We start from the raw sequence: 26,064 nt of genomic DNA, 5'->3' as shown, positions 1-26,064 counted from the left end.
AAATAAACCAGTAAAACAGAATTAGGGGATGGAATATATAACATTCACACTCATAGCTCATATTTTTAAAATAAATCAGTGAAAAAGTATCCTGACAAACAAGCAGCATTTTAATGCCTTAGTCATATTTCATAATTTCTATTCTATTCAATTTTTGCAGCCAATCACTGCTGTTGTTTTATTTTATTGATTTGATTTTAGTCATAGAAGCTAAATTCGAAGGCAGGCCACAGGTAAAATCCAACGAACAGCATTCACCCCGCAAGGCAATAGTTGAATAGAGCTTTTGAGGTATTGCCACTGCTCCAACACTGAAAGGCACTGTTAGAATGCTTGGATCAAGCCAGGTTCAGCATAGCGTATGTCACTGTCTGCTCACGTTGGTGACCGGACCAGGGCAAGCACACTTTCGCAGTTCCCGCCGGAAATGCAGTCTAGTTTAGCTTGAAAGTTAACCTGCTACGGAGCAGGTTAGTTCTGTGGCATAAATTCCCATGGTTACCAAACTGGGATTCACGTTAACCTCATTAATGGAACGGAATTCTCACTAAAATTAGCGAGACTTATCGAAATAAGCCAGGTTTGGCCTTTAGCGAGGTTGATGGAATACCCCCCAGGTTGTACTAAATTATGCTTAACTCAGGTTAGCATCATAACCACGCTGTGCTAATTTGTTAAAAACTGTTGCATTCAAGTTAGTTCTGCAAACCAACCACCACAAATGGAATTCAATTCTCTGGGAAACACTGCATATGAATAATACTTTTCATATTAATGTCCAAACATTGCCTACCCGGAAATGTGATTGTCAGGCTGTAAAACTGAAGTAATTTCAGTAATTTCAAAAATAATATTAAGACAGAACAGAACAGAATGATTTTACAGGCCTTGGTTTTGGGACCCATTCTTGATATAGAAATAATAACTCTGAGAACTTTTAAGTCTTATACTGCATGATTTAGCCTGTAGGCTATAGTTGCCCAGAAAATTAGTATAGCTACTCATTGTGGATGTGATGTTAACTTACACCTAAACAACAACAACAAAAAGGAAACACAGAGGGGTATTCCAGAAAGGAGGTTTAACAAACACTGAGATAAAACTTAACCTCTGGATTGTCTGAACCTGTGGCGACTAAACCCGAGCTGTCGGTTCCAAAACACCGGTTACCAGTTAGTTCAATCAACCCTGTGTTAGATAACCTAGAGTTGTGCGCGTTCACGGCGAACTTCATCATCTATTGAGGCATCAATCTATTGAGAGTCGAAACAATGAGTGAAACCGGCGAAACGAAGAGCACCGTATTTTTCAGAGGCGGAGTAGTCGAGGCTTACGAGGAGAGAACTGTAATAACAGAAAAAAAGGGCAATACTTAAGCGCCTGCGTCCGAGACCTTGCTTGGCACAGAATAGCCTAACTGACCGTGTAAATGCGTACGTTTAGGATAGCCTATTTAATGTCAAAAGCACAATTAAATAATTCACTGGACATCACGTATTGTAGCCTATTGACTGCTTTGAATGATGCTTTCTTAAACTACCCTACCTTGTCACAGATTGAGTGGGCCATAGAATTCTTTGAGAATCCCAAATGTAATTTTCTATTTTAACACGGGTTCTGCAGCTGTGGGCCAAGTTAAACTTTTGCGCTCCATCATCGGAAGGGTGAATGTCGGAAGGCATGGGTAGCCTATTGGACACATTTCAGTGCACATTTGGAAAATTTAATAAGTGATGCTGACCTGCCAGTTGGTGAAACTACACATTAATGATCCTCGTGGGTTTGTGTCCAGGAAAACGAATGAAGTTGCGCATGCAGGGACTGCTTTAGCGCAAGGCAAACTTTACGCATCGACCGACAGCTTGCCGATATGCTCTGCGTCTCCAACACTACAAAAACTCCCAGTCGGAGAGCGTGTGTAGCCTATTAAAAAATATTTTATCCCAAATGCCATCAGCATTCTTAACCAACTTAGTGACAACATGCATAGCCTACCCGGCTGAGCTGTACAGCTATATTTAAACTTATTTGTCAATTTTCTATAGGCTATGTTTCCCCTTTTTTGTACTGTACTTGTTTTAATTATATCTTCAATGTGTCTGAGATGTTGTTTGTCCATCTGTCTGGTGAGCCAAACACAAATGTCCACTATGGTGTAGCCATTAAATATTTATTTATTCTATTCTAATCCACCATGCTGCTTTTCAAGTAGCCTATGTTTAGGATTCAGCTGAAAAACTCTAGCGCTCTTGAAAAACTCGTTTGGAAAAGAATGGATAGGCTAGGCCTATGTGATGTCGTGGTCTTATCGCCCTCTCACGGTGAATTGCACGGATGAATATTACATGATTTTGTGCTTCTTTGTCAATCGGACCTTCGTCAAAATGAAACGTCATTGTGTGACAAGTGTAAAAATAGCGGCCTGATTGAACATGCACTGAAATAACCGAACATAATTGAACATAACCTGAACAAAACCTACCCCCTACCAGATTAAGTTCAGAGCCTATGTTACCATAGTTACTTACATAGCCTGATCATTTTTGAGCTTTCTGGAACTGAAATCACAGGTTTACCGTTTAGGCTACTCTGGGTTTACATCAAAGATTCTAGAACAGAGCTCTGTTCTAGAATCTTTGGTTTACATACCCAGTTCAGTTCAGAGCCTATGTTACCATAGTTACTTACATAGCCTGATCATATTTGAGCGTTCTGACTGGAACTGAAATCCCAGGTTTACCGCTAACTCTGTGTTAACATACCCAGTTAAGCCAGTAAACCTGCTTTCTGGAATAGGCTACCCCTCAGGCCTACATCTATGGCCTACATACATTTTCTTCTTCTTCTTCTTGTGGGGTTTATTGGCGGTTGCATTTACCGCCACCAACTGAACATTTACATAACTACGGGTATGGAGTTTCAACAGAGGAGTGACAAAAGAAAAGGAATAATAATAATTGAGTAAAATAAAGGAAAAAATAAAAAATAAATAATACTCTATGTGAGTAGCATTAACTAAATCCTAACAAAAAGTCCTGTGTTCTTGAGAAACTTAAATACAGATCTCCAGGCAGACGGCATAGAGAAGGAGAGTAAACCCTCAAGAGAGCCTGGCCTGCCCCAATTCTCTTACCTCTTCTAGTAATATACCTCTTTCTATGCTGTACGCTGGGCAAACTAATAAAACATGTTGAATTGTCTCCATTTCCCTGCAGTTATCACAATGGCCCGTGGCATGTTTGCCAATAACATGAAGATGATAGTTCAGCCTAGTGTGGCCTATCCTAAGCCTTGTTATTATTTGCTCTTCTTTTCGGCTCCAGCTGCACTGTCTTCTGGTGGGCACCTGTTTTTGTATAGTGCGAAGGAAGCTACCCTTACTCTCCCTGTCCCACTGCCCCTGCCATTCGCCAATCATTTTAGTTACTATGATATGCTTAACTTCTGCTTTACTGAGTGGAATGTTAATCTGAATCTCAGAATTTAAAGCATCTTTAGCAAGCTGGTCTACAACCTCATTCCCTTCAATGCCTGAATGAGATGGAACCCATACAAAATTAACTAAAATATTTTGCTGATGCAGTCCAAAAAAGACTTTGAAGAACATCATACAGTAGGTCAGGTCTGCACACTGACTTGCCGTGCAGAATACTAGTCAATGCTGACAATGAATCAGAGCAAATAACATTACACCGGGTCTTAACCTCTTCAATCCATTCTAGTGCAAGGCAGATTGCAAATAGCTCTACTGAATAAACTGCAAGGTGGTCAGAGAGTCTCTTTTGAATTTCTTTCTTATACTTTGGGATAAACACTGCAGCTGCAGTCTTCCCTGTAGCAGGGTCTTTAGAACCATCTGTAAAAATGTGAACCCCGTCAGGATATTCGGTGCGTATATGCACATTAGTGAGATGTTTCACATCCCTTTCCTCCTCAACCTCATCACGCATTTTGACTAAAACGATATCCACTGTGGGCATAATAAAAAACCAGGGAGGGTTAGGTGGCAGTGGAACCAAAGAACTATGAGACAACTTAGTTAGTCCAAGTTTTCAAGCTTGGCTATTCCCAATCCACCCAAAACTATTAAAGTTTGCTTTGCCGTGTTCCCAACACTGAGTCAGAATATGCTTAGTAGGGTAATACATACATTTTCAAAGAAGGTAGTTGACCACACTTGTTTGCTGATCACCTATGATGTCACTTTAAATTTTCAAAAGCCATTGCCGCTGTGAATTGTGGGAACATGAGGGGACGTCCGACCTGGAGTTGTAATGGCGACGAATATCGAGCAGATTTTTCGGGATTTTGTAATGAATAAAATAAAAGAAATAGAGGATGAAGGTCACGATAACAGGTAACCTGGAGGGCAAGATAGAGAAGCATATGAAGCACTACGAACAGCTTGCCTTGCCATATTAACGTTTCAGATTGTTGGTTGCTAGCGTTCATAGCTAGATTCTAGCTATCGAAGGCAGGCTAAAGTGTCTAACCAGAGAACGTTAGGTAACGTTATTTTCGCTAACCTGAACTAGCCTTCTGGCCGCAGTACGTGGCAGATCTAAATTGTCGATAAATAATACTGTGCTTTACTTTAAACTGAAACAGGGGTTTGAATGAAACAGAAGTAATCATCTACTACTAACCCTAACGTCATTTGTATGGACAGTGATCTGCTAACATAACTAGCCAGCCTGACAACCAGCTAAAGAAGCACATGAGAGTTAGCAAGCAAGCTAATGGTAAACGTAGTTAGCCTAAGCATCCGTTTAATAACATCTTGCGTCTGTCCATGGGTCGCCATTTATACAGCCTGCTGCTGTCCATTCAATTTTTTTCTACAGTGAAATACAATAAGCTATTGATTTCCTTAAACAAAAGCGATATAACGATATGATTTTACAGAGATGCACCAGAAACGTAATTATTTGCACAATAAATGATATGCTAATGATGATGGGCTAACATCGCAATGTTATATATTGTGCACCGATGTGTGTATAACGATTGTAGAATTGAGAATTGAATTAACGTTAAATATTTATATCAGATAATGGTAATCCCCCCCCACACAGTTAGCTACATTCCGGTGCAATTATGCGTAAACACTATAAATTAAACACAGTTATCATTTCACCCCATATCGCCGTATTTTCTTAGTGTTCTGGAACAGTGTTTGTAAATGAATGGAGAAGAGTTGGTGAACATGAATATCTATTACTAACGTAAATATGGAAGCTGGACATTATTCCTATATCGTGTAAATGGCGACTCTGCCAACTGTTGAGTTATATTGGTTAGTTGGTACCCATTTAATTTCAGGCACACTTTACAAATAATATTATCTAGTAGCCTGATGTCTTACTGTGATGAGATATAAAAGAGAGGGAGAAAAAAAAACATATTGACCTTTGACCTGTTATATCACTCATTTAAACGTATTAACTGCTGCTTACTCATGCAGTGTAACAGGTGAAGAGCATTCCAAATTGGGAGAGAGTCTCTCCAGCTGTACCGTAGGCACAGAGGACACCAGCAGTCTACCCCTTGCCTGTTCTGCTGAAGCTGCTAGCACACAGACGACAGGTGAGTCATTCAGATTTACATTTAAAACCTGCGTTTCCTTTAATGATGTGTGTTCTGGTTAGAATTGATGGCAAACCCAATTTGTCAAACTCGCAGGCACCGACAAAATCCCTGGCTCTGTAGAAGCAAATAAGGACCCAGCCAGCAGAGAGGCGAGCAGCACCCCACGCAAGAAAAGCAAGAAGCACAAGCGACACAAGAGCAAGAAGAAGAAGAAGAAACGGAAGGAGGAGAAGGAAAGCAGCTCAGACTCACTATCAGAGTCAGATGGAGAGACACAGGCCAAGTAAGAGTTTTCTGGGGGGGGTTTTGTATGCCAGTGTGCAGGTTTGCACTCTGAATCAATATTATAAAAAAAAGACAGATCTTTAATACAGACAATAGAGCATTGGTTTAGTATCAGGACACTGTAATAAAAGCATCACTTTATAGATGTAAATATTAGAAGTGGACATGATTTATAAGTGCAGTGTATGCATGTACTGTTGGATGTTTGGCAGATACAAACACCAGTGTTGTGGGACATGTGGGAAATGTTCTGACTTTGTGATAACATCAAGACATTCTATTTGCTTGCTGTGTATAAAACAGGGTCATCAGAGCAAAGATGGACAAAATATTGCAATATTAGTGGTAGGGATGTAACGGTATGAAAATTTAACCTCACGGTTATAGTGACCAAAATTAACACGGTTTTCGGTATTATCACGGTATTTTTAAAAGTGTGTTCAATATGTTCAGAAACCACTGATGGGCCTACACAAGCTGAAATAGTTTCAAAAAGTGTCCCGTTCAGTTTTTCATGTTTAATTGGCTATGTGCTTATAGCTTAACTTACCCTAACATTACTTGGAGGTTGCTATTACGGTTATTTGGATCCAATGAGTGAGACCAGGCTTGGAATTTCACCATTCTGGGGGCCACTTGGCCTTCAGTTGGGCATATTTGGTGGAGGGCACAAAGGCCACATGTTAGGGCACCAAGGCCAAAGTTAACTAGGCCTATACAGTAGTAGGCTATAAAAATGATCAAAGTTGTATAGCCTATTCACTGCAGTAGACCTGCATCACTGTATGAAACATTACAAAAACATGAAACATGACATATTACATAGAACTGAAAATCATCTGATCATCTAATATTTACAGATATCTAGGCTATATTTAACATTTATTTTATATTTGATCTGTTATGAAATCATGTATTGAACAATTTACTGTAAGCACAGTTCAGCTTTATGAAACTCAAATAGCCTAGATGCATGCTTTGTATTTTGTGATCTACTTTCACAAACTCTTAGTCAGCTGTCCTCTGATTTACCGATATCTAGGCGATATTTGTAACATTTATTTTGTATTTGGCCCGTTATGAAATCATGTGGAACAATTTAAACACATTGTAAAACTTAAAGCCCAAATTTGGAGACATCCATGCATGTCGAAATTTACTGCAAATTCAAAACTGGATTACTCTGGAACGGCTAACTGTACAGGGGACTGCTTTGTGTTCGGTAAGGTCTGCTGTTTATTCTGATATATGGTTTGTCATGTGTTGTCATGTGTTAAACGAAAGGTTCGTGAAGTATTGCACCGAGAGCAATGGGTAGGGAGATGGACGCAAAACCTTCAGTAGAATTTATGATTAAATTGAATTATATTATGTACTTTTCTCACGAACCGTTCACCACAGCAATTCGCGGCTAACATTGTTTAAAAGCTGAGAAGAAGCTCTTTCATGTGATACTTGTGGTGTCTGTGTGATGAGTAGGCTACTTTGCGAGTAGTTCAACTGAGAAGAATGAGTGAATTTAGACGCACTTTCTTTCTTGCGCTGTCACTTTCTCCACTGCATAAAAGACTAAATTAATTTGCGCTGTGAATATTTTGACAGGCCATAAGCTAAATAAAAATCGCTATTAGTAGGACGCAAAGCAGAATATTGAAAGAAGGGCACCAAGGCCACCGTGGCCTGTAAACCTCTGATTTTCAAAGGGATATTACGGCCAACGCAAGGGGCAACGACGTGGGGGACCACGAGTGAGACCAAATTAAGTGTTCGAAATAAAACTTTAGTCTACTGTGTTCTGATAACGTGAGTGGAATGGATTTAATGTGGACGCAAACATAAAAAGATGCAGAGTGGCTAAATGATACAGTGCAAGTTTTGCGGTGAAAATGTTGCGCCTTTTAAAATCAGTTGTAGCCTATTCCAAATAGCAGTTAAAACCAGGGTGCAATTTGTAGGGGGGGATTGTGAGAATTTCCCCCCCTCTGGTTTTCCTATCCCTACCTCTGCTAAATTATTTTTATCGTCAGGGGGGGGCAACATTTATCCCCCTCTGCCCCTCATATTGATTAATGCTACTTAATATAAGTAAAGCGCTGCAACGTGAGAACAGTCTAGTAGGCTAGCCTACATAATAATCTGACATCAGAAACGCACCGTCACCGTCAGCACTGATGCTGCTGACACAGTGGCTGCATGATAACTTAATTTGGCCTTGATCGTGCAGGACATTTCAGAATGTCGTGTGTAATCCATCATAAATGGCTAGGTTCAATGGAAAAGTTAGCTGGACAAATGAAAGAAAACGAGAAGGATTCAGTGAAGCATAATAATGTTTTAGAACCCTCAAAATTAGAAAACTGATGCAACTGAGATGGAGGACAACTGCACGTAGAGTAGAACGTAGGCCTATCGTCCGAAGGAACTTACATTAAATGAGGAGATATTTGCTGAATGTCACAAAAAGTGTTACAGAAATTGCTTGGCATCGCTTATTCAATGGCTCTCTACCGAAACACCTGTAGTTTGTGGAGGATGAACGAGAAAGCACTCGTTTGATAAATCAGCCAGTAGTAGACATAACTTTTAGAAATAATCTGTACTGCAAAAACGAATGTTGGTGGGTATTTAAACTATCTAGCGGGTGTTTTAACAGCTGCAAGAAATAGAAGCTTCATGGTCTTTATGTTCTGGTTCGTAAATTATTTTCATAAAACTTCAAGTTGCCCTATAACTTTACTCTCCAAACTCTTCACTGCACTGTAGGCAATTAACTGACAGTATGATAGGCTATTTATTTTCTGTAGGCTACAATAAACACATTTATTTTTTCAACTTTTACAATATTACACACTTGGCTACTGAACGCAAATCAGCAGGAGAGAAAATGCACGTAGCCTAAGCAGCATGTAGCGCAATGTGTAGGCTATTTGGTTACCAACTAACACTGTTAGGCAATTCACTAACTTAAGACTTCAGTGCCATTATATACATCGTTTTTTTACACAACAAATACAGAAAGGATGGAGGCAGCAAAAGTAGAGAAGTCATTTCAGATGGGGCAAGAACAAGGTGAATTTGTATGCTTGTCAAAACGTAGTCCTACCATGCATTAGAGGAGCTAATCATCATACCAAGCACACTCGCTGTTTAAAGTCATACACCACGGCAAACTAAAACTAAAATGTTACAACGGTGGCAAAAATAATATAGGGTATTATTAGCCATGACATTACTAGGCTATGAATCGTTCGTTCATTTTTTTTTTTTTTTTCTTTGGGGTGGGGGGGGGGGGGGTTTACAAACTTATTCAAAATCATCCCCCCCTCTGGTTTTTACACAAATCGCATCCTGGTTAAAACCATCAATTAGACAACAGAATCAGTAGGGTACCAATTTTGCTTCATTGTACCAGGCCTACTGTATGTCAAATGCAGGCTCGGATGAAGCTGGGAAGGATTTAAATACACGATATTTCAAAAGAAAACGGTAATTGTTATCGTCAACATTTTTATCACGGTTTATCATTATACCGGTAATCGTTACATCCCTAATTGGTGGTGTAATGGGGAAGGTTTGAGTTTCCCCCATCGCACTTATTTACCTTTTGTCTGTCTTATTTTTTAAACCCTAAAGCACGAAGAAGAAAAAGAAGAAAAAAAAGAAACGACGGAAAGAAGGAGAGAAAAAGTCCCGATCGCACTCACCCACAGAGAGTACATCAGCATCAGGGACCGAGTCTGAATCGGAAAACAAAACCTCTGTGGCCACCTCTAAGAACGTTTCGGAGAAGTCTGGAGGCCAGGAGAAGGGAAGACCTCAAGAACTACCTGACATCATTCCAAAAGTTGATAATGCTGCTTCAAAGGCCACAGAAAACGCAACTAGAGACATGAAAGAAAAATCCAAAGACAAAAAGCAGTCCAAGAAAAGCCGCAGTAGGTCTCCAAGAACAAAATCCTCTCGAAAAGAAAGCTCAAGAAAGTCCCGATCGGCATCGAGGAGGAAATCCAGATCTAGATCTAGAAGTAAAAATGGTCACAAATCGGGAAGGCACAGGTCTAGGTCTCCATCTGTCAGACGATCACAACGCAAGTCCCGATCTCCTAAACGGGGGAGACGCTCAAGGTCAGCCTCTCGGCATGGCAGGAAAACAAGGTCCAGGTCACACTCTTCACGACGAAACAGACGTTCGAGGTCACAATCACGGCGCAGGTCTCGATCAGCAAGGCGGAACAGGCGGACTCGATCAAGGTCCGTCGTCATATTAAGAAGTGAAAGGTCACGAAACCAGAAGAGTCAACGGTCACGGTCCAAGTCATTGCATTCTCCACGGCAGTCAAGATCCAGGTCTTCAGACAGGACTTCCAGGTCACGTTCTCCTCATGCTGCTAGGCATTCTAAATCCAGGTCAGGGTCTCAATCCGCAGACAAAGAGCAGGTCCAAAGGGCACCGTCAGACTCTAGGGAGATCAAAAGTTCTAGTGAAGCACTTGAGAAGGCAACAGACCAGGATGTGTGTCTGCCTACAAACACCACTGAACCACCTGCCACCTGCAATACTGAGAAAGACAGCACAGGTGCCGTCGATAACGCTACGTCTAAAGGGTCTTGGAAACCGGTGCCCTTTGTTCCTGTTGGCTCAACGCCTGTAGCGGGAGATTCAAACAGCACTGCTGAGGACCCAGCACAGGAACGAACAACTGCCCAGGTGCCTTCAAATGAGCAGAGCTCAAATGTGAAGCCTGTCTCTGGAGAGGCTTCCTCTCTTCTCATAGACTCTTGTGTGCCTCAAGGTGATGTCCCCACTAAAATGTCGGAGAACCCAGCTGAGAAAGACAGTCATGTCTCTGCACCCCCTAAGAAGGAGAAAGGCTCAGCGTCACCGTCGCCCTCAGGGAGAGGTTCGAAATCCCCAAATCGTCAGAGGCATTCTGCGTCCAGTTCACCAAGAGGAAAACGCTCCAGGTCAACCTCGAGGAAACGAAAGTCCAAGTCAAAATCTCCAGAGAAAAGCAAGAAATCAAGGTCATCCTCACGCAACAGAAAGAAGAAATCAAAAACTCCCTCGCGAAGGAGGAGGTCCAGGTCTAAATCCAGAACACGATCAAAGCGCTCCAAATCCAGGTCACCCAAGAGGAAAAGGTCAAAGTCTCGTTCTCCAGGACGACGCAGGCGCTCCAGATCTCGCTCCTCTGGCCGGAACAGGAGGTCACGGTCTCGCTCCGGGTCCAGGCGAAGAAGGGGGGGTGGATTCGGTACGCAACGGTTTAGTGGACGTGACCGGTGGAAACGTGAGCCAAGCCACTCGCCTGTGCTCATTCTGCGCAAGAAGCGGTCATCGTCACAAACACGGAGAAGCGCCAGTAAGACACCACCACGTCTCACTGAACTGGGTAAGCTCTCTTTTGAAAGCCCAATCTCATTCAATGTGACCAAATGCCTGGTTGAAAACAACTGACAATTTTCACAGATTTTCAGAAATTTTCCAGATGCAATCTTGGGCTTCACTCCTCATAATTATCAGAAATGTTTTTTGTTGTTGTTCTTAAAGATGTGCTGTCCCTTTCTCTCCTCTAATTCAGATAAAGACCAGCTGCTAGAGATCGCCAAGGCTAATGCTGCTGCTATGTGTGCCAAAGCTGGCATGCCCATTCCTGAGAGCCTGCGACCCAAAGCCCTCCAGTTGCCCCTACCCACCCCAAACCAATCATCTCTCTCCTTACCACTGCCCTTACCTAATATGCCAGGGATGGGTATGCCATCGATGCAAGGCATGGGTGGCATGCAAGGCATGGGTGGCATGCAGGGCATGGGTGGCATGCAGGGAATGGGTGGCATGCAAGGCATGGGTGGCATGCAGGGCATGGGTGGCATGCAAGGCATGGGAGGCATGCAGGGCATGGGTGGCATGCAAGGCATGGGTGGCATGGGTGGAATGCAGGGCATGGGTGGCATGCAGTGTATGGGAGGGATGCCAGGCATGGGAGGGATGGGTATGGGTTTGCCAGCTGCTATGAACGCTGCTATGGCCAGCACAATTGCCGCCACCATGACTGCAGCCATGTCGAGTATGGGGGCCCTGGCAGGTATGCAGCCTTTCCCACCCCTTCCCACCATTACCAACAAGCCTCCACCGGCACCCACTCCGAACTTGACTAATATTGAGGAGGCTAAAAAGAAGGTCACTAAACAAGTTAACAGCATCAGCATCAAGGAGTTCACAGAGGTAAGGAAAACACAGATACAGTAGGTCATGTATCTCTTGTGTTGGAGTCTTTGGGACCAGCTGGTCAAAAGCTGTTGGTTGTAACCAAAGATTCTAGAGCAGAGCTCTGTTCTAGAATCTTTAGTTGTAACTATCAGAATAGTAGTGTAACACAACAGAATACCATTGCAAAAGTATGAGGTAGTTTGAGAGAACTAGAACTACATAACAAGAAGCTAATCGGCAGAGGTCCGGCTCTAGAAAGTAAAAGTCCTAATGTGTATTAGTTCTACCTGTGCACTTAACACAGGTGATTTCACTAATTAGCTCATCCACTTGGCTGAGAGTTGTGCCAGTAAAGTCTGTTTTATGTTGCTGCGTCAAATCGACAGCATACCCCTGGAGACCCCTCTGTGTTGCCGCATACCCCCTCCAAGCCCTCCACCGTCACTCGATGCGCACCTCCATAAAATTCTAACCTCGGGCCATCCTTAAAAATATTCTTGTTTGCAGTAACAGCCAAAAAAATAAAAAAAATGGGTCGGTAGGTAGGTCAATATTTTTTTTTTCAAGATTCAAAGTAAAAGTACAATTTTGGTCATGGTGATTACGTAGATGAATTTAAACAAGTGCGCATATTGTGACTTAACTGACTGGGTCCTCAACCCGTGCCTTCAGGCGCATCACTGCAAACCTCAATCTGATGCAGGTTATGTAGACCAGCCTTTCTCAAACTTCTTTGACCTGAGGCCCAGTCATGGCAGACTTTGGGGCCATAGGGCTCATCTACACGTACCCAACCCCACTCCCTCCAAATCAAATTGTCATTATCATTATCACAATCATTATTATGCCTAGATTGTTATACATGCACTTTCACTTAAATATTTTGTGACATACACATCAGAGGACTGCTTTAGTAATGTAAGATATAATTAGTTTCATTACTTTTGCATGGTTGCATGATGCTTACATAAGAAAAGAAATACTTCTCAAAACAGCAACAATTATATGGGTGCTATTGTTTTGGGATGTTTCCCTAATGCAAGCATCATACATTGGTATGGAGAAAAAAAAAAACATGTTTTTTTTTAATGAAGTTTAATTTGAATGCCTGAATGTAAGGATTCAGGAAACGCAATACCAGCTTTTTTGGCGAGCAGATAGGCGTAAATCACTGATCTGTTGATCTTTAACAGATAGAAAGAAGGCTACAATAGCTTTTGGCCACTTTATATTGAAATGTGACTATACAATACTCAGTGCTATACAGTGTATTATGCAGTCTCTGCTCTGTTTCTATGGAAGTTCCAAAAATCAACGTCATTCTATCAAGTGTCGTTAAACAATTAAATAGCATTCAACAGGTTGAAGCGAAGCTTTGATACCAACGTTATTGATTAGTTTCAGTTTCTCTCACGCAGACGCCTGCATTGAATGAACGCTCATACCACCACTTTATTGTATGGCTCCATGTTTAATGACATCGATAGCAGAAACGTTTGTTTTCTTTTATTTGTCGGCCCGCGGTATCTTGATCAACTTCACAGCAAATTATCAGATGAAGCACCGGGCCTAATTTCACTCCACGACTCCGCAGACCATCAGTCTCTACGTAGCTGACCCATATTTTGAGAAATACTGAATAGACCACAACCAATTTCAATTCTTCAACACGGTCACCGTTAGACTAGAGGGAAGAAGGGATGGGAAAAGATCTAGGCACAGTTCTTACAGAACTTCGTGCCAAGTAATGAGCGTTGTCGAGATGTTTGTGTGAATGAAACGAAGCGTATAGGCCATAGTGTGACATGCTTAAACCAATGGTGTACAGATGACGCCACAGGATTTTATTTAAGAGAGCCTACGTTTGTATGTAGGCAATTTATATTCACAATACTAAGGCCTACTAAAATAAATAGTATTTTATTTGTATTGGTTGTTTAGAGTAAAAAAGAAAATCGGTCGGTCTTAACGGAAGTTTACATATGTGGTAAATATGTAATAAATATGTGGGTCGGTTCTAAATTGACAGGGTCGGTCGGGTTACGGCAAACAAAAATATTTTTCAGGATGGCCTCGGGTCGAGGCGATGCAGACCGCAAGGACTGTGATTGAGTGACTCGCCGTGTCTGTTGATGGCCAATTGCTTCAAGCATCCTACTGTGGGGAGTAGCAACATGTTCACTGAAATAGCCTTTGTGAATAAAATCAGACATATTTTGGTTACAATGACGTAATGAAGTCTCCATTTTTCAGTAACGTTTTGAAATCATCACTTCGTCAGCAAGCAGTACTTTGTGGGCACACCGGGCAGTTGTGGTAAAGTGTGCTTGCTAACAGCATAAACTGGCTGGCAGACACCTCGCAAATAACATCAGACTTATTTTCTGGTTACAATAACTAGGTCATTTGAATGTACTGTGTATTTCTCAACAACTGTTACAAAATCTAAGCAAGAAAAGGCCAAACAAATAGGATTAATATGTCAGCACGGCAGTCTATGGAATTTGCCATTCTGACTGCTGAGAATTTCGATAGAGTCACTGGCGTCAAGGCAATGATGTACGTATTGTGTGGAGTCGATGCAGAAGCGTAAACAGCCTTTAGAATCAGTTCGTTTAGTCAATAGTCAGAGCGAATATGTGTGGCAAGACTTTTACTTTCTGAAGACAGACTTTTACACCTCTGCCAATCAGTAAGGTATCTGGAACTGCCTGCTATCACAATGGATGTACACATTACAGTCTGGCACGTTTTGATTTTTTTTTTTTTAGCCCCCCGATTTATTTAGCTTTTCTGCCTCAACAGAAATGCAAGAAAATATCTGAGAGCAAAGAGGAGATGGCTGTTGCCAAGCCCCATGTGTCGGACGACGAAGATGAGGGGAAGATGTTTGCTGGAGGAGCCCTGAAGGAGAACAAGGGCATCTCCTTCAGCCTCAATGTAAGAGCTCTGGCACCACACACACACACACACAACTTCAATCACCCAAACATCACAGGTGGCCTGTGTGTAGCAGGTCCCTAAAATCATAACATCACTAGACCCTGCCATATTGGCCTTTTAAGCAATTGAAGTGAGATGTGTTTAATTCGGCAAATGGTTGAAGTAAGCTGTATTGATTTGTCCACATTTAAAGGAAGAGTGCATATTTAATTGTATGGTGAAGTCATTCAGCCCCAGTCTAAACATATATGTTGTGTTATTTTCAGCAACTTTTTGTGTAGTTTTTGTTTTAGTTATTTTATATATGTTTTATCTATGAATGACTTGGGCTGTTTTGGCATAAACGGCAGCACTTGATGGCTGTTAATGCATGCTGCTCTTCTGAAAAGTGTGTCGCTTCAACCATTTGTCCTGTTGAATGCATCTCTTGTTTTTTCCTTTTGATTTTTACAGTAACCCCCTTCCCCCTCCACACCCCCCCCATACCCACCACCACCCCACCCCCAACCCCTTCCCCCTCCCCCCTCCCCCATTCCCTTTATCCTTCCTGTGATGCTCCACTCCTCCACCCACTACACACAACTTCCCCCTCCCCCACACCCTTCTTCAGAACGCCACGGTGAAGCCGGCCCCGCCGCGCACAGACGCCGCCTACGCCAAGGAGTTCCCGGTGTCGTCCGGCTCGCAGCACCGCAAGAAGGAGAGCGAGGGGGCGTACGGCGAGTGGGTGCCCGTGGAGAAGAGCGACAAGGCCTCCGCTAACGCCGCAGCCTCGACTGCCGCCGGAGGGTCGACTGCCGCAGCCCCGGAGGAGCCGGTGAAAGACAGCGACAGCGTGTTTCCGGAAGCACCCTCACAGGTGAGGATCAGTTTGGTTTTATCTGGCATACAGTTGCTAAAGTGCACATCCTGTGTCTGAAATCAGTGTGAAAAGGTTAAGAAGTGGATAATATAAATGTCACAGAAGCAGTTCAACTTTTAAGTCAAAAACATATTTTTCCATCCATTGCATTTATATTACTTCTTGCACATTACTGCTGATGTTATTCTGACCAATGATTTTTTATCTTCCCATGATGCATTGGTGTACTTGTAGCCAGTGGACATTACAGTGGCCGTGAGCGAACGTGCCGAGGCTCAGAAGCGTCTTGCGGAAAACCCCTTCGACGTGAGCGCCATATGCATGCTATCCCGAGCGCAGGAACAGGTAGAGTACTTCCAGACAAATGCCCTTGCATGTGATCATACGCTCACACACGCCTAGTTTATTATAATTAGGTTCCATGAAATTAGGTTTCTGAGTGTCTTTTGGCGCAAGATATGACCAAGGTTGAACCAAGGTTATTTTTCACACCGCGTGTAAGCTTCTTGGCTGTTTTGTTTGGAACGTGGCATTTGAGAAAGCAATCACACCTATGGGTAAACAGTAAAATGTCACTGTCTTGCTGTAAGTAAAATTGATCCATGTTCTCCTGCTGTGTGACCGTGTGCAGGTGGATGCGTGGGCCCAGTCGAACACCATCCCAGGTCTCTTCACAGGCTCCACGGGAGCGCAGGTGCTCTCCTCAGACGAGTTGTCCAACAGTGGCCCGCAGGCTTGGATCAAGAAGGTAAAGCCCAAACCAGGGACCCCTCTTCTGAATCGGACACCAGGGATATTGTTGCTCGTCTCAGTTCTGCCCTAAGTCCCCAGTGAAGTGTATATGTCTGTGTGTGTGAAGTCTGTTTGGATGTGCGTGTGTTTCTTCAACTACTATGGGTCAAAGTCACACACTTTCATTTTCAAGTCAATATTTCAGTATTCAATTATCATAGAAATAAGTACAGTGGCATATAACGACATGGGTAGGATTGCTTTATCACACATCCTTCAGTTAGTTTACAAAAAAGAGAGAGAGAGAAAGAAACATTGCTGTCTAGTGGCACACTCCCCCGTACGACCCTCCCAGAATCTCTCACCCTCTGCATGCTCTAACCTCTCCGTCACATGTAAGCTTAAGTGACAGAGTGATAGGAATTGCATCACTGTTGCCGAGGAAACCTAGTATGTACGTACAAAGCGGGTCGCACTGTTTGCCGATGTCGTCAGGTTTGGCGTCAGCAGCAGGGAGTTTATTTAATAGAATAAGAGAGAGGGGTGATGGAGGAAGAGTATAAAAAACGAAAGCTCTGTTTGTTTTACCTCGCTCCCCCCCCCCCCCCCCCCCCCCGGTACAAGCAGCATTTTAAACTTGCTAATCGGTGATGGATAGGGCTAAGGCTTGTTCTTTTGCTTTTGATACATTGTCGAGCATCACACAGAAATTGTGATAAAACCCTGGCGAAGTCTTGAAGTGTTCCTTGTGCATCTAGAACATCCATCCATCTGTTAAAAATGGACTGAAATTACACAGAAAACAACTATCAAGTCCTCCATGACAGTTTTTCGCTCTAACTTCTGAGATGATACTCATTTTGGCGGTTGTGTTTTGATCCAGGTTGTTTCATTTATGGTCAATAACAAAAGCAAAAAAAGGGTGCAGACCCTGTTTGTCTGTTTTTCATTATTGACCTGACATTGACAACGCATAGCAGAAGAAAAGCACTAATCTTTGTTGACAGGTATTCTTAAACAGTTTATTCATTCTTGCTTGATTTCATCACCACACATATTTTCAGCAAGTTTTATTTATTGTTATTATTATTATTATTATTGTTATTATTTTGTTGTGTAGATTTACTGTTAACCGGACACTGACTCGCCGTGTAACTTAAGTCCAGCTGATACTCAGGTGGTAATCTCAAACCTCTAATATAGGCTCGGAATCCTTCTGGCCGGAATAAACAGGGGTCAGGTTAAAGTAGTCATGCCGTCCTCTCGAACAACAGCAGGACATTCCCACACCTGAGAGGGGACATGCTTTCGTCCGCCTGCTCGCCCGCCCCGCTGTGCTGTCACCCTTTTCTAAAAAAGACATCCATATTTACCTTGTCGTCATAGCCGATCTTCCTTTAACCCTCCTCCTGAGTCCTCCTCTGTGCTAGCCGCTTGGTATTATTTATATGTCGCGGGTACATCTGGGGGGCTATATGCTGAACTCGCCCAATGGGTGGGGTGGGTTGGGGTGTCGGTGGTCAGAGATTTTTGAGATGGCCACACGTTAATAAATCAGGCTGTCTTTATTTGGCCTGGATCACACAGACCAGTTGCTGCCGGCAGTGTTGAGACTGGCGTGCGTCCAGCAAGGTCCTCCGCACTCTAGTGACCTCCACGCACCTCCACACCCCACAGGAGTTTGGTTACAGCAGCAGGCCCGCGATCACAAAGAGACCCGCCGATAAACCGAATTGTGTGTACAAGGTTCCCAAGATAGCTGGCGGGTGGGGGGAGGTCTTTGTGTCTCAACCGGGGAAGGGAAACCCATGGATGGATGAGTGGAGAGAGACTGATGAATGGCTAAGTGGATGACTGACCGTCTGGGCAAACGGATGGATGGGGATGGGAACAGGGGAGGATTGGGCAGGGGGGTGTGGGTTCACAGTCTGCCCTGTGAACTCTCACCCCTCTGTATGGACACTTGTTGCAGGCTCAGTCCTTGTAGCTGCCTTGTTGCCATGGTGTCTGTCAGGCCCCCTTCTAGTCCCGTCTGAGGCCGTGCCACTGAGCGGGGCCTAGGTACGTACTCCACCCTGCACCATTACTCTCTACCTGTGTGTGTGTGTGTGTGTGTGTGTGTGTGTGTGTGTGTGTGTGTGTGTGTTTGAGAGAGAGAGAGAGAGAAAGTTAGAGATGGTTAAAAAAGAGTAAAATTTAAGTGTATGTGTGTGTGTGTTTTCACACATTTATTGTATGTGCTTGTGTGTAGGGCTGGGACAGTAACCGCAATATTGCGGTCACGTGACTCCTACCGCGGGTCTGTTTTGTAAGGTTACACATTCCTGTTTCAATGTCGTCAACAGATCTTTGTGCGGTATGCTGTTCAAGGTGTTCTATTAGCCTAAATGTAAAATGATAAACATATTCCTTATTATGTTCAATGAAGATGTTATAAATCTGGAGTCTGGAGTTTTTTCATCTAGATCAGTTTGTCGAGGTCACGAGTACTGTCGATACAAAAAGAAAAAAAATTGGCTTGGGTTAGCAAGTTAGCAAGGCAGCTACAGTGATACACTCTGGGGACAAGCTCATGACCCATAAAAATAAATGACATGCATGTTTACTTAACCCGAATGTTCAATTTTCTTAGTCTTGGGTGGGGGGGGTGGGGGTTTAAAGCGGTATACCGAGAAATCCTGGGAATTTATTGCATTTTCAACCGCGTTAAGATAAAATCAATACCGTCCCAGCCCTACTTGTGTGCTTATGTATCGAGGGGTGTGTGTGTGTGTGTGCAGTTTTCCCAGCCCTGTTTGGAGGTCTGTGTATCTGTGCTACTAGTGTAACACTGACCTTCTGTGTTGGTTAACATTGTAAAGAAGACCGCTCATCCAACTCCAAACACTGATTCTAATTTGAGCACAACTATAAGCATAATTACAGACAGGAGACACATTCTACTAAAGACCTCGATAAAATCTCAGTAAGCTCTTTATGTCAAGTCATGAATTTTTCAGGCTCTCAATTTTTTTAGTGGGAACTCCTACATCGTTTCTCATGTGAAATGACGGAAGTCTTCTGATGGATCAAATGTAACCTAGATGATGTTTTGAGAACAGGAGTGTTGAGATGCTGACCATCACCATCTCGCGACGTTCATGACTCTCCCTTTTGGTCTGTGTGCCCCTCTCTTTCCCTTCTCTTCCTCCTCCACTTCGTCCTCCTCTTCCTTTCCTCTTCCTCTCTTCTGCCGTATCAGGACCAGTTCCTGCGGGCGGCGCCGGTGTCGGGCGGCATGGGCGAGATGCTGATGCGCAAGATGGGCTGGCGCTTGGGCGAGGGCCTGGGCAAGCACCGCGAGGGCACCGTGGAACCCATCATCATTGACTTCAAGATCGACCGCCGAGGTTTGTGGACGTTATGGAAAATGTAACGAAGCGCTCTGCCTCAAAGTCAGAGGTCCTACTTGTAAACACGAGGCACGTCCCTGAAGTAGCTCTTAACCAGTGTTGTGTTACGGTAACGTAACTACTTTTTCGAGTAAAAAGTAGTGTAACGCGCTACTACTGAAAATTTGGTAACGTAACGTAGTTCCTTTTTCATATCGGCGCAAAGTTACTTTTCCCAGGGACAGGTTTGACAGCGACGCTGTTCTCTCAGCTGCGCACTTGCGCAATAGGCACGAGCTCCAAATGGCAGCCTACATGACAGAGGAAGTGCAATCATAGCTCCACATGGTACGTGACAGGCTGGTGGCAATGAAGCAAGACGCAGCCAACGCTAACTTCTGAGGGATGGACATTACTTCGAACTCGTTGAAACTAAGGGGAGGAATGTGAGTGTTAGTTGTAGCCTACACTGTGCCCTGATTTTTTCCACTGGCGTTAACTCAACTGCCAGCCTATTGATACGATTTGCACCAAATTTCGGAGGAGCGCCTGTTTAATGAAAGAGTATAAGGCTATAAAATAAGCCCTCATATATTTTGTGCTCACCTATATGCCCAAGATGAATCGAGGCTATGTTATTTGATATTGTTTCATAGGGCTTTAGTGGTGGTTGTTACAAACACGCCAAGTCCACCCCGACAAAGACACGAAAACTGCCATGACGCCATCTCTGACAAACCAAAACAAACAAAAAGGTTACAAAGCTAGCTCGCTTACCTGCTACGTTGTCTAGGGATTCTAAAGTAACTACCTGCTAGCTAGGACCTGGATTGTAACGTTAAACTTGCCCTGCAGTGTATGTGTAAACGTGAAGTTGAAAACTAGGTCAGTGTGGATGAACTGTGGGTGCGACTAATGAGAAGGCCAGGAGCGTAGCTTACCATCCGCCGAAGAACGCCGAATAACCCAATCCTTACTCCGAATAACCCAATCCTTACTCCCAGCGAGTGGCCAGCCCAAGCTCCAGGTCCTTCAAGTCAAAGTTCTGTCTTACGACGACAGTAGTCCACAGAAGGAAAATGTCCAAACGAAAATCCTAAAAGATCTGAGAGGTCATGGGCACGCTGCGTTGCAGACACAGAAACTCACATCATGGGAAACGCGCATTTGCCACTCTTTCCCATTTTCAAACCTTGGTGCGTCAACGCCCACTAATCAGCTGACGCTTCCACAGCCTTCTCATATCAGTGTGTAGTTTCCCTGACTGTCCACTAAGTAACATGGTGTTGAAGTATAAGCCCTGTGTTTTCTTGTCAAGTGCTCTGTTTGTGGCATTTTTTTTAATAATAAATAGCACAAAAGAAATACCTGTTATGTCCTCCATAGTAGAACTTTATGTAGGCCTACACATTTAGGAACAGATATTGGGTTCTGCCCAAAGTCGAGCAACATAAAATAACGTAAAAGTAACGAGTAACGTAAAAAGTTACTTTCCATAGAGGGTAACTAAGTAAAGTAACGGGTACTTTTTAAAAGTAACTTCCCCAACACTGCTCTTAACTGTGTGCTTCAACAAAGTCAAAGTCTGCTTTATTGTCAATTTCTTCACATGCCAAGACATACAAAGAGATAGAAATTACGTTTCTCACTATCCCACGGTGGAGACGAGACATATTTTACCAATTAAGTCCACAGACAAACATAACATTCAAGTAAACAATAAAAAAGTAAATAAGAAGGCACATACAATGAAGAAATAAGAGCAGCAAAATTGGGTTGAAATTGTGCATAGACAGGCAGTATAATAGGCAAACAATGTCTCTATGCTGCTTGCATGTTGAGAGGCCTCTGATTTAGTGTTTCTGGATGTGCTGTTATTTAGGAAGTGTGTGTTCAGCCTGTTGTGTTTGGTGTTGGGTTACTGTATTGTGCAGTAAGAAGAGTACTGGGCCATGGTGGGAGTCAGCATTTTTCCTATAGGTCTAATGGAAATGCACTCAGAAGTTTGAAGGGTCATGTCACGACAAAGTGTTGTCTTGATTGACAGGTTTGGTGGCAGAGGGGGAGAAGACCCAGAAGTCTGGAGGTCTGATTGTGATGAAGGACCTAATGGGTGAGTCACTCTCACAAACACACACACACACTTTTGCAAACTTAAAATCTACTAAGCCTACTTGCTAAACAAGCAACCAATGCCATCAGCTATTGTCCAACTACTATGGCCATGCCATTAGCTTTGTCTGTGAGTAAATAAGTCGATTTTGATTGTTTGGTTTGATGGTGCATGTCATGCTCTCGCCCTTATGTGGGTCAGTAGCCTACAGATCCCAAACTAGTCCTCACAGTCTGAGGACGGATCAGTAACAAGCACTATTTTGGACCTCTTTAGGGAAGCATCCAGTGTCTGCCCTGATTGAGCTGTGCAACAAGAAGAAGTGGTTACCCCCAGATTTTGTCTTGGTGCATCACAGCGGCCCGGACCATCGCAAGAACTTCCTCTTTAAGGTTTGCACGGGTTGATTTCTGACATGACCTCACCAAAATGTAATATTCCAGCTTATAGAGGTCGTCATCTATTGAAATGGAATACACTTGTTGTACAGTCTACACTTAACAGAGTGCACCTGGCCCATGTGGTGCACACTTAACAAAGCTCTGGTGTCCTGGCACTGTAGATGGGGAAACAAACTTAGGGTTTGGGGGCGGACCAATACATTGTTTAAGCCACTTAAGAGCCTGTGTTTCAGGTGCACGTAAGGGGACGGGTTGATTTGATTGGCTGTTGAGTTCAGATACAATCGCACCAGGATCAAGGAGTGCCCCTTTGCATGTTCTATGTTGGTTTGAATCAGCTAAAGTGGGCAAGTTTTTCATCTGACGTTAGTATGACTGGTATGACCCAGTGTCACATCTCAATATGCAAGTGAGATGAGGGGTCTGGTTTCAGCTAGTTCCACACACACGCTGACATGAATAGCACTAGGCACAGCTCCCTGACATGTTAAGTAGTCAGGGCTGCCATGCAGCAGTGTTCAGGGGTGTGATTCTTCCGTTTTTAAACGGAATTCTGTGTTTTTGGACTTGAAAATGAGACCCACACAATTTGTATAGATCCGATGAGTTTTTTTTAAGAGGGGTGGGGGGGTCTGTCGGTCAGAGGTAGGCTATATTTATGTATAACACAGGCCATTGTTATAACAGGCCGCTGACAATGACGACGGGTTTTGTGCTTCACATCTTTCCGAATATCACGCCGCAACTAGTGTATTCCGTTTACTAGTGGATTTCATTGAACGTTCTGAAGAATGCTTGATAAGTTCAGTGTGTGTGGCGAACTAGTTTCTCAGCAGAAGCAATGAAACAAAGGTCAACAAATTGATTTAAAGACATCATGTATGAATTTTGCCCCATGAATTTTATGAAGTGTAGGTGATGGGTAAATTAAATATAAATAAGGTAGCCAACACTATAGTACACTAAAGTACTCCAACCATCGGGGTGGGGTGTCACTCCGTGCTTCGTATATTTTCCTCTTTTTTTTTACCTTTGCCAATCACACCCCTGAGTGTTATGGTGGGGTCAGTAGACCATAGGGCCTCCACACATCCAGCTCAGAGAGAACGCACCAGTCTACACTGCTGTAACAGTATGTTGTGATATTATTATATTATTATACTATTAATTTGCCCATCCAACCTAAATTTAGCATACAGTAAGTGGTAGACGTGGTCATCAATAATGATCAGAATAAAAGATGCATGTCTATACACTTAATTTCATCCAAGCTAAAATGTAAATCTAAGTGCCTTTTTTCACTGTTCCAGTATCTGTATCTGAAGGCATCAACAACCAACTAGATAAGCAATAGCTGTGAAGAAAAAAAAATATTTTGTTTATGTTCACTAAATGAATACATACAAGGGGATGCTTACATTTGGAAAACAAGTGAGAACATTTCACCAGGTCAGTTTGCCAAACATGAGAAAAGGCCCACTTTACGTGTATAGTTTTTTTTTTTTTTTTTCCCAATGCTGCATAAAGTATTTTACATTTTTATTTATGCGATTGTGGTCAATGCAGAAAATGAATAGGTGATGATACCAGTGTAACTAATAGACAAACTGCACCAAAGACCTTCATGGGGGAGACTATGAAGCATTTATTGTGCATGTAAACGTTTGAGGGTTCGTGTGCTCATGACATGTGGCGGACTCTGTTGACATGTGGCGTGTTCTCTCTTTGCATGTGTCCATCTCGTCTGTCACCGTGCAGGTGGTGGTGAACGGGAGTGAATACCAGCCGCAGACGCCCAGCCCCAACAAAAAACACGCCAAGGCCATGGCCGCCACCGTGGCACTGCAAGCCATGGGCGAGGTCTCTGGCGACAGCGTCCCCACCGGCCCTGTGTTTACCGCTGCCTCGACAACCTGAGCTCTCAAACACACACACGCAGACAGTAGACTATTCACTCAGCAGCTACACACACACATAATGTATACATACATGGTGTAAAGACAGAATAACTCTCCCACTCACCTGTACAGCCCACACTCAGACGCATATGCTCTCACCTGGCTGTGAGACACACACACACACACACACACATACCCTGTTTAGGGCAGAGCGAGTTTGATGACCATGCTTACTTAGATCAGCACCTCTTTGGGTTGCATTTCAAAAACAAAATGGTAATGCATTCTGCATTTTTTCACAGAAAAACAAGTGAGTATATATTTCCCCCTATATCACCGGGAGATTTTTTTTTGCCCCTTCACCCCACCCCTACCCCCTTATTTTTAAAAATGCCTCGTCCTTGTTTTAAGAAAAAAAATGTAATTTAGATGCACATAGGCATTTCTTTGAAGAGGCTCAGACCTTGTGTGGATAATGGCAGAACTCTGTATGTTTTTATTAATTTGTTCTTTGAACTGCATTAAAGGTTGAATTGTGTCTGTTGAAGTGAAGTTGCCTCTTTCCTGACCAGAGTGCATGGTGTTCACTGATGACACAAATAATAAATAAATATATAATAATAAGTTTATTTTATATAGCGCCTTTCTCAAACCCAAGGTCGCTATACTATCTCATACATAGTAGAAGGAAAGCAGAACAACAGACAAACAATTACATGATTAAGCACACTTTATCAAGTTTCACATCGTCCTCACAACTACTGAGGACGTAATACCCACATAGGCATTCACACTCTCCTTTTTCAGCAGTCGTGGTTATCACTCCTTATTCACAAGGGCTCGTGTTCAGTAGATGAAAGACAGCCTAATGCTTAACACTTATCAGAAGACTGATACTAAGGCATGTGCACATATACGTGCATGCATATATATATTCACACTCATACACAGGCCCAGGATCATATGTTGGTAAAGTCGATACAGGACATGGCAGGTATGCATCGCTGGCCCTGCTGTGTTCTTGCAACAGGTTTGTGTAAGAATCAGACACACTCAGTCTTCCAACATATGATCAACTCGCGGTTAACCATTTTAATGTACACTTTGCAAAGTACAAAGCACAAAAGAGATCTTTCTCCAACAAAAGAAAGAAAAACAAAAGTTCCATAGGTTGCATTGTCCATTTCATAAGCATTGCCTCTATCCCACCCAGCAGCACATTCAGAGGAGCTCAAGTATTTTTAGTTTGACTAGCATTACTCTCTCAATATCTGTTTCCCTACACGAGAGGCCACACGTAAATAGGCCTGATGGATTATACATAAGGCACTGAGGCACTGTTGGGACGAAAGATAATACCTCAGTGGTGCAATACAGCCAAGTCTTGTGTATCACTACACAGGGCTTCATGGGTGACGTTTAGCCACTACTGGTAACTATTTCTACATAAGCATGAAGCGGGTAATTAAAAGGCCAATGAGGTAGCAAATTGGACAAAACTAAACATTGCCATTAAATCCAGCATGCTACTTGGCCAAGGCCTCCTGCTTAGACATATAATGGTCCAGATGAAAACAGTTCACTTTGGATGATCTATTTCAGGGTTACTTGTAAAGCTGCAGCACCTATGCTATAAAACTGAGTAGGAATGAGAATGCT

At 43.0% G+C, this 26,064-nt stretch overlaps 1 protein-coding gene across 5 annotated transcripts; it reads left to right on the top strand.

The window, feature by feature from the left end:
* Nucleotides 1–4,233: 4,233 nt before the first annotated feature.
* Nucleotides 4,234–24,952, top strand: LOC121697823 (protein SON). 5 transcript variants are annotated; one of them, XM_042079571.1, is made up of 14 exons: nucleotides 4,240–4,357; nucleotides 5,465–5,586; nucleotides 5,683–5,872; nucleotides 9,508–11,267; nucleotides 11,457–12,100; nucleotides 14,891–15,025; nucleotides 15,639–15,887; nucleotides 16,125–16,235; nucleotides 16,522–16,638; nucleotides 19,864–20,011; nucleotides 22,041–22,106; nucleotides 22,383–22,498; nucleotides 24,266–24,442; nucleotides 24,576–24,952. In XM_042079571.1, exons 1-13 carry the CDS (start codon nucleotides 4,275–4,277, stop codon nucleotides 24,422–24,424), a joined length of 3,900 nt encoding a protein of 1,299 aa, XP_041935505.1. In that variant the 5' UTR covers nucleotides 4,240–4,274; the 3' UTR covers nucleotides 24,425–24,442; nucleotides 24,576–24,952. The 5 variants fall into 5 exon arrangements, 4 of the variants coding, with proteins under 4 accessions (XP_041935504.1, XP_041935505.1, XP_041935506.1 ...); XM_042079570.1 differs by having other exon boundaries at nucleotides 4,234–4,357; nucleotides 24,266–24,952; XM_042079572.1 differs by having other exon boundaries at nucleotides 5,465–5,580; nucleotides 5,680–5,872; nucleotides 24,266–24,952.
* Nucleotides 24,953–26,064: the final 1,112 nt, after the last annotated feature.

This window comes from Alosa sapidissima, chromosome 22, assembly GCF_018492685.1.
Source record: "Alosa sapidissima isolate fAloSap1 chromosome 22, fAloSap1.pri, whole genome shotgun sequence".
Classification (NCBI taxonomy): Eukaryota; Metazoa; Chordata; class Actinopteri; order Clupeiformes; family Clupeidae; genus Alosa; species Alosa sapidissima.
Note: the sequence above shows the minus strand (reverse complement) of the source record. Positions and strands in the feature narration are given on the sequence as shown.

Excerpts from the sequence above, each read along its gene's own strand:
- LOC121697823 (XM_042079570.1), top strand. The coding sequence starts at position 4,275 with ATGGCGACGAATATCGAGCAGATTTTTCGGGATTTTGTAATGAATAAA. Across the intron at positions 11,268-11,456 it reads ACCACGTCTCACTGAACTGG|ATAAAGACCAGCTGCTAGAG; the intron begins GTAAGCTCTCTT and ends CCTCTAATTCAG. Across the intron at positions 22,107-22,382 it reads TGTGATGAAGGACCTAATGG|GGAAGCATCCAGTGTCTGCC; the intron begins GTGAGTCACTCT and ends GGACCTCTTTAG.